The 12239-nt window shown below is 33.6% G+C and overlaps 1 protein-coding gene across 1 annotated transcript; it reads left to right on the top strand.

Moving 5' to 3' along the window:
* Positions 1-3689: 3689 nt before the first annotated feature.
* Positions 3690-5886, top strand: LOC140750266 (juvenile hormone esterase-like). The gene is made up of 4 exons (XM_073083709.1): positions 3690-3821; positions 4087-4364; positions 4437-5468; positions 5676-5886. The coding sequence occupies exons 1-4, from the start codon at positions 3702-3704 to the stop codon at positions 5884-5886; spliced, it is 1641 nt and encodes a 546-aa protein (XP_072939810.1). The 5' UTR covers positions 3690-3701.
* The last annotated feature ends 6353 nt before the right edge of the window (positions 5887-12239 follow it).

The following is a 12239-nucleotide window of genomic DNA, read 5'->3' as shown; positions in this document are numbered from 1 at the left end:
GCATCTATCGCGATAACTCCGACGGGCGATTGAAAAACGAAAAGGAAGTGTCTAAAGGTTTTTAAAAAGAGAAATGGTTGCGAATAGCTTTTAAAGGTGGCCCGAGACAAATGGTGATGTCGACGGGCCGCGATCTCCCGTGAGCGATCGTTTCTGCCCAGGACCGGATTTAGACCTATGGGGGCCCGAGGCCAGTGAAAGAGCGGCCCTTATGATCAACCTGGGTAACAAGCTTCTCATTTTTTTTATTGTAACATAATATAATATTTTGAAGGTGGTAGAACCCTTTGTGGTTCGACTCCGGCGGCACTACCGCCACACCTATTTCTACCTAACAGCGGTGTTAAGCGCTGCTGTGTTCCGTTTTGAAGGGTATGGTAAGGGAGACAGACTTTTTCGAGGCGTTCCAGCTAAGTCCTCAGGGGCAGCGGCGCATCTGTGGCTGACTTCAGGTAGGAATATCTAATCCTATCTGGGGTTGATTACAGATGTCCATGGGCGGCAGAAGCCACTTACCATCAGGTGGACTGCATGCTCGTCTACTACTCCTATATTATAAAAAAAAAATCATTTATTAATTGGGGATATTTTTGTTATGCGATTTAAAACTATTATAAATTATAAACGAATCTTTTTTAACATACTTATATTCAATTTAATAATTATTTTTAACCTGTTTAGTATCTATTGAATGTATATAGCCGGAATATGTGATTCGTGGTGGGACGGATGACTGATTACGACAGACGAAGGACTTGACTTTATAATATTTGCTTTGATTGGTCCAAAAACTAGCACTCCCAAAATACTTAGAATATGTATAAAACGAGCCATGACCATGAGATTTACGCTATTTCCAGCACACTTATCAGACCTTGATCAAATCAAAAATATTATCAAAACGTACTGAGAGAGCCCAACTTGCTGTGTTACTTTATTTTATTGCAGAAATACTATGACTAACATCCAGCTCCATTATCTGATCAGCTCAATGTCGTAATAATATTGCATTGTCAGCCCATTTCAATATCTATACAGTATATAGGCTAAATTTCAACTCAGCTGGTCAATGCCGGGAATGGGTTAAATTGAATTTGCATAATTTGATCCAAGCATACATACAATGTAAGTTAAATAAGCGCCTATTAAAACATATTTGAAAGAATAAACGTTAAATCTCTTGTGAAGTATCCCCACCTACGTTCTCCCAAATCCGACTCTGTTTCTACCTTTCATTTCACGAGGGCACGGTTTACCACCCTGTCATTAGCGATTTAGGTTCAGTATCAACTAACTCGGGTGACATCATAGTATGAAAAAGTTCGATGGGTAATTTTTTCAGATCAATTCTGACGGGATTTTTTAGTTATGCCATATCGAATTTTAAATTCTTATTTTACACTATTATTTCTACTAGTTATTTCTACTAGCTACTAGGTAGGTAGTATAATCTATTTTGCCTTACAGCGTTTCCAGGTGATAGTTGCGTTATAAATCATGGGGTTCGGTGAAGGGTGAACTAAAGTACCTCTATTGTTTGGTTTTTGTACTCATCTATGAAATTAGTAAGGTATAGTCGTACTGCGATTGTGATTTTAGATACGATTCTACCAATGTTTATTAAAAGTGAAAGTATTACAAAACAAGAAAAATATGAAAACATAATTGGTACATATTAGGTATAGAATCACATGAAAGTCGATAGTAATTCATTAAATATGTATTTATATATAGGTATATATACATATATATATTTTATAATATATACTTATTAAATCATTTTAATATGTATTTTTTCTTACTTCTAATACATATTTATAATATCTGCTGTTTTCATTATTGTTTGTCGTTTTTTTTTATTTTCTTGCTTTGTAACACCTGCTGCAAATTCTCTACATCCACCCAGGGTTGACTGGTAGAGAATGCCATCAGGCATTATGTTTGCCCTTTTGCACATTTTTTAGAGGTGATGCAATAAATTTTAAATAAATAAATATCATTGTGTTTGTAACGCTAATTGTAACGCCAATACTTCTTTCCCTCTAATGTCATGCTTAACTTTAAAGATTAAGTTATCTTTATTATACTAATATTTATGAAATTAAAGTTGGATTAAAAACAAAAATAACAAAACAGATTTAATTAAAATTCAGAAGCCATTTTGAGAATAGCGTGTATTTTCCCCCAGAGGTGAATACAGTAGCCCTGAGATATGTAGCTATCTAGAAGTCTGTGCACGCACACCTGAGTTAGTACTCGCTTTGTTTATATCTAGGAAGTAGTATTTTGTTTTGTTTACAAATTATAATACTGAAGCATAAAGGGGTGTACGTATTCACTTAAATCTAAACCTAATCTTTAGTTTAGTTGTAATTTCCATAGAACATGTAATAAAGTATAGAAGCGGAGAGTCATAGGTCAATGACCTACCACCATACCATATGTGGTTTGCCGGTTTTGTAATGTAAAGTCTGAAATATAAAGAGGCCGGGGTTCGGTTCCTGGCCAGTAACTAAATTATAATTTTAAATTCTTTCCCTCTTCTTAGCTCTCGGTGTTTGTGTACTTTTTTGTATGTACACAGGAAATTTTAATTTGTTGTAACTTTGTTGTTGTTGCTAATAAACTATGTAATAAAATATATAAGATGTTACTACTACGTTACCTTTGTTACAAACGGAGGCTTTCAAACTACACAATTCACTTTCACCTGCCCGAACTAACTTCAGTAATTTACGTACAAACTTCAACTGAGTTTGCAGTTCACTGGAATGTTACAGTTAATGTTATCTTTACACACACTATGATAAACTTGTGTAGAAGATTCACTATACTTAGATAGGTATAAGTCGTGGAAAAGTTTTTAAGCGTTTTTTTTTTTTAATTTTAGCTCACTTAGGGAAATAGTTTTATTACAAGTACCGGAGTCACCACCGATACATCTTATATCTCATAACAACAGTGTTAAGCGATGTTGTCAGGTTTGAGGAGTCCGTGTTCTCCGAGGCTTTCGAATTTAGTTGTCAGGGCTATGTGTCACGCATATGTGACCGACCTCAGCTAGGATTCTAATTTAGGCGGCAGATGCCATTTACCTTCAGATGGACTACATACTCATGTGCTACTTCTATCGTAAAAAAACATCTCATGGAAATAAGTTTTTACTTCCATTAAACACACTCAACTTTTGCATAATTTAAATCCATTAAAATGCAAAATAATTTATTACATATCAATACCTCATACGTTAACAATTGTTGGACATAAATTTTGATGATAATTTCCTCACTATAATTCCACCTTCAAGATAAGTTACTTGTTTTCAATAGTTTGTTTTATTTTACACATATTTAAATAATACTTAAGTTATCTTACTCACTCCACGGTTGACTACTTCATGATTATATTTACAACTTTGAAATATTATTACGACATTTTTTATCAATTCTATCATCACTTTTTTGTGCATTCCAATGTTTTTCATATATGTATGGTTATATTTGTACAAAAAACCTCTTTAAGATATAAAGCAGGTTATGTTGGTGGGATACACTTGAAAATTACTATATATACTCATGTTAGCAGTTTCTCTATTGTATAGTGACTTCTCACCCTCAAACGAATACCCATAAATTATGATTTATTTATTATTTTTTGAACTATGTCTATTCAATATTATATTCGTGGAAAGTACAGAAATCATGACTACTTTAGGACCAATAAGAGGGAAGTTAGTAGATGATGTGACTACGGGCGCGTTCTATTATTCCTTTGAGGGAATACGGTACGCTGAAGCACCTGTGAAAAATCTGCGATTCAAGGTAAACATTAAAATGAATATCGTTAAATAACGTAAAATTTTAGGGGGTTAAATGTTTAAGGTAAAATGTCATACAGTTTAAAGTATCTTTTGCTATAGCACATTGCCGTAGCATGTTATACTCGTTTCTCGAGTTCCAACAATTTGAAAAACTTTATCCGCTCTACGTTTGACTTTAGGAAGTATTAATTTATTGATGACATTACATATATGTATATCTGATACATAAAGAATCAGAATATAGTTTATTTTATATATTTTTCTAGCCACCAGTACCAAAGCGACCATGGACTACAGTCTTAAATGCAACAAAACCAGGTTTTGTATGCCCACAGCCGGAAATTTTACATACGAAGGACCAGATGAGCGAGGATTGCCTGTTCTTAAATATTTATACTCCTGCTAATTACTATAATAAGTTGCTTCCTGTAATGGTTTTCGTCCACACTGGAAACTTTATATATTCATCAGGAAATTCTGAACCTGTATATGGTCCACAAATCCTGATCAGACAAGATATAATTGTGGTTACCATGAATTACAGGTAAGAGAAGCTAACGACATTAAATCAATTTGCTTCTGAAAATAAATTTAAAAATATCAATAATGATTTCAGGTTGGGAGCTTTAGGTTTCCTTTCTCTTTGTACAGAAGAAGCGTCTGGTAATGCTGGTATAAAAGATGTACTCTTAGCTTTAAAGTTAGTCCATAGTAATATTGAAAGATTTGGTGGAGATCCAAACAAAGTCACACTCGGAGGAAATGGTGCTGGTTCCGCTATTGTGCAATATTTAATGCTCACTAACCAATCAAAATCTTTGTTTCAAAGAGTATTGACACATAGTGCAAGCGTTCTGACTGAAAAATACATACAAAATCGTCCTAGAGACAAAGCGATATCTTTGGGCAAAGAACTTGGATTAAAATGGACTGATGATGATACTTTGTTACAAAAGTTAAAAAAGGTGAATGCATTGGATATTGTAATAGCCCAAGAAGCTATAAATAAAAGAGATCCTCAAAGTGGTTTTCGCATTTCTAGCCCATTCAGTCCTACTGTTGAAAATGAAGGTCCGACTGCTATACTAACAAGACCACCTTTAGAATTGATGAGAGAGGGGTTAATACAAAACATACCAATTATGATGGGATATAACAATCAAGAGGGTCTTGAATCATTTAGTGAACTTGCAAAAAATCCCGAAATTATAACAAAATTAAATACCCATTTCGAACTGTGTATTCCAGCAGACATCGCATATCCCTACGGATCGGTAGAACGTAGGAATTTAGCATTACAAATTAAAGAATTTTATTTCTCCTGTGAAAACATAACGTTTGTTAAAGTTCAAAATTTTATCGATTTGGTATCTGATACGCAGTATATTTATGGAATTGATAAGTTCGTAAGACTGTTCAAGGGGAGAAAAACTGCACCTGTGTTTTATTATGTTTTCAACGGTGATGATGAGCTAAACTATTATAAAATTGTTCATAACATAACATACCCTGGTGCATGTCATGATGACGACATAGGGTATTTGTTTCTTACGTCAGTAACTAAGCCCAGACATCCGTATATTTCTTTCACTACCAAATATATACTGGAAGCCTTTTTGCATAATTTAAAGCAGTTTATGTTGACTGGGTAAGTTGTGTTATTATTCTTCTAATTCGTTAGCAAGATTAGGTTAGGTTAGGTTAGGCCTTGTATTTGAGACTAAAGTGTTTCATCGTTTACGGTTATTTGCAACTTAATCGAAGTAGTAGTCATACTTAAAATATATTTACAATTGAAATGCGTTGAGAATTATGAACAGAAAAGAAAAGAATATTCATAAGTCTATTTTTACAGAAACCCTACCCCAAATGCAAACATCAACTGCTGGCCTGATGCAGGAACAAACGGTTATCACCTGAAAAGTGATAGCAACAACCTTGCGGTCTTCCAACGACCGATCCCCAAGAGACTAGAATTTTGGGATGCTGTATATGATGAGTATTACAGCTGGAGTAAATATAAGGGTTCTTGTTTCTGTGAAAATAATTACAATAACTACGAGTAATTTTTTAACCAAGAAAATTATTTAAAAATAAAATTTAATAATTTGTTCTGGAAGATTTACAAATAAATTTATTGCAGTAAGAACAAACTACTTGTTTCAATTATTTTTATGTGTTTTTCAAGTATTGTTCCTTAAACTTTAATTAGTTAATTTCCTTAATTCCTTTGATCCTTAATTTAGTTTTTAAAGGGGAAGCTGTGTGAAAGCATAATGCTGGTATACGACTTGGACAAGAAGTAAATACATTTAGAGAACTCTTTGTCGTCCCTAATTTCTTCGCCCTTCAGTAATTTGTCCCATTGCGATTTTAGAAACTATTAACTATTAAGAAAATTTTCGCTATGAAGATAAGTAATATCGCTACGTTTATTTTGCAATGACAAGTTCTAGCAGGCCAAAGTTGTCAAATTGCCATCTTTAGTATGTGAAACATTGGAAAAGTTTTATAAATATTGAGCATAAAACATTAGTATATAGCGATATTCTCATCGATATACTACTAATAAAGACGGATATTCTAATATTTCCATGCTGATATGCTGCTTAAGTGTGTATAGATAGAACTCAAGCACTTAAACTTGCGAACTTTCTAAATTTCCTTACTATGTTTTCCTCTATAAATAAAGATAAGATGGTGATAATTAATTTCTAACACACTTACAACTTCAATACAACCAGTCTCGTATATCGCGTCAGTTTATTCGCTCACGGTCAAACAAGTCCCGTAACTGTACACGTCCCTTCAGTAAACTCGTTAAGGGCTTGCATTTTTCCACTTTTTCAGTCCGTCTGAAAGTGTTTGGGTTTTGTTAATTAAAAACCTGTCTGCCGGCGTGACAAGAACGATTTTGGTTTTTCAAATTACTTGAGACGAAGAAGATTGCGTAGATTTAGTGAATTTGCATCCACTAAATCCAATTTAAATATAAATTTTGAAAACGTTACGTCTTTTTAATAGACTGCGAAGAGCTTAATATCTTTCGAGCGTATGTTTGTACGTCTTATTCTTTGGCCTACAGTACAAATGTCTTGACAGATACTAACATATGACGTGTCGTTGGATTCGTCTAAATTATGAAAGTGACAAAGGCTATAATTTAAATCAGCTGGGGTTTTTGCTTTTATATTAGTTGTTTTAATAAATTTATAATAATCCGTATCAAGCGCTGATGTGTTTGCAAGATTTGTCAAGGGCAAAACAATTAAAGGAGGTATTCAATTTAGTCTTCCAGGGTAGTATTTTTGGTCGATCTCAGGAATAACCATCCTATCTGTGGTTAATTTTTGACCATGGACATTAATATCACATGGACTGCATCATCAATTCCAAACTAAACCTTAAAACGTTTGACATTTCCCAGACGGCAGTAACTCAGTCCACGTCGGGAGCATGGGAAAAACTAATCTAATTATGGCAACCGGACCATGAAATGATATCTGGAAGTTCACGCCATCTAAAGGGTTAGTCGTAAATTCGAGGCAGGTGCACGCTCCAACTTCTATCAGATGGAGTTATTGAATCCCTAATCCCCTTTTATTACTTTCCCGCAATAAAAGCCCGGGATAGGTAATTGTTCTCAATCGGAAACTCGGGTAATGGGGTATTAATTCCTCGATGGATTTTTATCTGGCTTTTGTGTATGTTCGGTGATATTTAAACGGGAAGAAGTCTGGATGCTAAAATGAAGTGTATTAGTCTTTAGGTTTAGTGAGCCCTTTGATAGATTTCAAAGACTTGGTTTTTGTCGAGTTGGTGAGTCTTTCTATAGGTTGAAATGAATACTTACTACCAATATCAATAATTACGAGTGTTTTATTAATAATACTAATAAGTATTGAATATTGATAGCTCTATGCAAAAGAATTATTTTTGTCATATGTTTTGCTAAGATGTCTAGCTAAAGACCCAAGCTAATAAACAAACATTCAAAATATAGAGTGTATGTTATTGTGCTTTTTTCTTACGATAAAATATATACATTATTTTTCCATCTGTCAAAATCATAGATAAGTATAGATATCTCAACGCCTTGCAATTGAAGGAAACCATTAAATAACTTAATATGGCTGTCATGGTGTAATTTGGTGGTGGTGTAAACAATGCCGACTTGCGCAGTTAGCTAGTGCAAAAATACGCAATCGAAGAAAAAGTGCGGAGAAATATCGTTTCATTCGTAAATGATGATTTTTTAAACACGAAAATAGATGACAGTGACAATTTCAATTGCGAAAATTGGTTACATTTTCTTCTTAGGACTAAGTAATCTATGGTCAAAATTAATATAACCCATGTCACTCCCACATTTAGGCGAATTCAACCACACCTCATATTTTAAAATCGGCTAAGCATAAGGTAAAGTAAGTATGCCAAACTTTGAGATACATTCATACAAACGTTCGAAACACATTACTCACTGAATTAGGTTAAAATGTCTATTTAAGTAAGCAATAGTACGAGTAGCTTATGACATAAATATCGAGAAAATATACGGGCCATTCAATGGAAAAGATAAGGTCTTTTATACGATAATTTCTTTTATAAGATTCACGTTCATCAAGCAAGGAACTTCCAATCAGAAAGCCAAGAGGTAATGGAAACTTAAAGTTTGATCTATCTGCGAAGTTGGAATCCACTTCGATTCACTGACCGGAGGTGCACTGCGTCAACTACCAACTTTTGAGTTAAGATACCAATCTGGTAGAAGAATGTAGCTGCACTTCTTTAGAAAATAGGAATAAATTTATCTCTTCAGAATTCTTGGACATACAATGTCACAAGGACGAAATTTTAAGTTAGGTTTAGACTACATAATATCTATCTTAATCTGCTCTTTCTTTTGTTTTAAAAATATACATCGCCTGCCAAAACACATTTCGAAGATTAAAAGATAATGCTTAAAATATAGCCTACGTCACTCCCAATTTAGGCAGATCCAGCAACCTATATCTTAAAATCCGTCAAACTGCTGGTCTGTAGGGTCTGACAAAGTATGAGATACATGCGTACGCTCAAGAAACATTACCTTCCGTAGTCGGGTAAAAACAACCTCAGGTGTAGTCAACCTCAAGTAGATCTGATGTACGAGATATTAACAATTTCTAAAATAAAGTTCTAATATATATGGCGACAAATCTGGGACTTGAAACCCAGACCTTTAGTGTAAAACTATAACTATGCTTTTGGCTATTTGTGGACGAAAATAAAATGATAAACCATTTCAGTGACCGCGCAAAATTTCGTTCAGAGATACTCGTAAGTTTATCGAGAGCGGAGGTAATGAAAACTAAAAACTTTGATCTCCAAAAGTTTTGATCCACTCGGATTTACTCCGAAGGTGTCTCACGGCGTCCCTAAGCTATAGCAGTTCGGACAACTTGGGACTTGATGCCAATCTGCTCGCTGGAGCGGTTTCCTGTTTTATGTCGTATTTTTATCCAAAATTTTGTTACGGTGGAAATATACTTGCGTATATTTTGTATTTGTCTCTACTTACATTTTATTGATCTGATACCTATAAATAATTAATATGAGACATGCATACTATGGTAACCATATGGTAAACATAGTATGCATGACTGGTATATGAAACTAATCAAAGTTCTTTGTGTTTTACATATTATACGTAATGTACCTATATGTAAAGTCCGATATTTTATGCAAAATATACAATTTTTTTTACCTTCCGTACAGAAGTTTGTAATAGTCGAATGATTAAATCAATGTCTAATAAATGGAAATCTCATTGATTTTCACCCTTTTGAAATTGTTTTGCCGTTGTTAAAAACGAACCATCGTAGGAGCAGGACATAATTTTCAAAAGTTTCAAAAACAAGTTTTATCTTTTCTATTAACACGTAGATATAGATATAGTAGTAGATATAGTAGATAGCCTATAATCCTTTCCATTTCCTAATTTTTATGTCTTAATTAAAGGTTGCCGAAACCACACTGCTCCACTATGATGGAAGCCATAGTTATAATAACTCAATCTGTTGTAACGTTAACGACAAAAACCAAAGAGCAAAGCCGTGCAGTAATTCCGTAAACACACAATAGCGAGCAACGCCGCACGTGAGGTGAATGCGATCATTTTTTCCTATTTCCCGATTGATTGGCCGCGGGGCCATTTTTTTGGTTTACCCCGCAAACAACGGTCAGGTGAGGGAAATGTTTGTTATGTTTCAGAGGGGATTCGGAGATGTTAATGCTTTTGTCTCTATGTGACCATAAAATGGGAATGGTTCTGTTTACAATTTTATTTCGTTGTAAAGATATATATTTAAGTTTTGAATGCTACGTCATTCCAGAAACTGAATGCGCACTGCGTTGCGCGGGTCGTCGGATTTGTTAACATAAAAGAAAATTGATAACGTAAAGTTAATTAATTTTTTGATCACAGACAAACACAAAAATGTAGATTTCCGCAGGCCTCTGGTAATATAAGTAACGATTAACTTGCAAATCTGAAGAAAGAATTATGCATTGTTATCTCTTTAAGAAATCGATGGCATATTTTCGAAATTAATACTGCATCAAAAACGTAATATTAATGTTAATTAGTTTAATTTAACTTCGGCACAAAAGTCGTACTATAAATTATACCTTACTTAACCTCAGTAATAATTTAAATTGATAACATTTTTAAACGAACAAAGTATCATTCGTTTTACCCTTGAACAATGATGAATATCTAAAAGAATCCAGCATATTCCTTAGTTCTGCAATCTTGCTTTTCTAGAGGTTATCTATATACGTACAATGCGATTCTCAAAGGAGAAATTTTTAATTAAAATCCAGTCCATTCAAGTTATTACACCGCTGGCTCGATTAAAACTTGTGGAATGCTCAGCGAAACTTACCTATCCAGGCACTTAGTATTCTACTGATAATAACACTAAGAGCATTTTTATTCACCTAAAATCCGGCGAATTTGTGCTTTCCGAATTGATCTTAAACATAAGGCCTTGTTTACTACTTACTTTGAATATCAATTACTTTATATTATTAAACTAATAAATAAATTTAAGGGTTTTTGTTATACAGCTTCGAATAAAAGCACACAAATGTACATTTTCGCATGTTATGAAAACTTAAAAGCAATAATTTTTTTAATACCAAAGCATTAAAAAGTAATAAAAATAAGTTTTTTAAAGTTTGTTTATATGTATCTATTATACGTTTAAGTTTACAAATCTCAATTAACAATAAAATTGCTGAAATAAATTTGATTTTTTGACCAAAATACCCAATTTTCATAACAAAGTGCGCACATTCACAAAACATACAACAACAAAAACTATTCGAGTAATAGTGCGTAACAGCGACTCCACCTGCAATCGGCAGCGGCTCGCTGAAATCGGAAACAAATCGTTCTGTCCAAACGTAACGTAGGCTCTATGCGGACGGGGCAGGTTAACGCTACGATTTATTTTTACCATATCAAGTAAAAACATGTTTTGATGGATGTTTCCGTCACGGTAGATATTATGAAAATTTCGGATATTATATCATAGGATAAATAATTGAACGCACATTTTATTTTAGTAGGTACTAAGGAGTTCTTAATGGGTATAATAATAATTTATCTTTTGACACAGTATTAATACGTAATTACAATTCAGTACTACATATGTGTTGCAATAGGAAAAAATCGTACCTGAAATATACTATAACTTTCTTTTTTAATGTGGAAATGATATAAGAAACGTTCCGATAGTAGGTATATGTAGGTATGACATTTTTATTGTACTATAAAAAATATTTTATTTAATAAATGCAATTAAATTAAAGAGGTCAGCAATTGTCAAATATAAACAATTAAGAAGATTGTTTGGTTGTACATTAAAAATGTTTTTTCATCCGCGTTTCAACCGCTCCTTCCGTAACGGGCCTAACCATAGGAAATCCTGTCACGTCGAGCCGGGCGGAAGGTAGAAGCGGCCAATAAAAATGTATAGGGGATTTGTAGGAGATGTATACTCCATATTCTGGCCACCGGCGCATCGACAATTAGTGAATCATTACGGGCAGCGAATCGCAATGAGGGCTATGAAAGCTGTTATATTTATTATCATAAGCCGTTATATATTACTTGTAGGAATCGTAACAGTTAGTAATTCTAAGTGATAGTCTGTATAGATAAATCTCAAACTTTTCAGTTATTTTGTGTGTTATTCCTTTGTGAAACTCTAGTTGTCATTGTGCAAATGTGCATGTATGAAATTAATTATAGTTATTGTCAATTTTGTTTATAAGTTTTATAAAATTTATAACTGTCTCACGACGATAATATTAGCTAATGATCATATTATGTGAATTAAGGCGTATTTATAATCAGCGAGAGGATAATGTT

This window comes from Epargyreus clarus, unplaced genomic scaffold, assembly GCF_041222505.1.
Source record: "Epargyreus clarus isolate Ecla_fem2 unplaced genomic scaffold, WU_Ecla_fem_2.2 ptg000019l, whole genome shotgun sequence".
NCBI classification, from domain to species: domain Eukaryota; kingdom Metazoa; phylum Arthropoda; class Insecta; order Lepidoptera; family Hesperiidae; genus Epargyreus; species Epargyreus clarus.
This window is presented reverse-complemented; position numbering and strand designations above follow the sequence as displayed.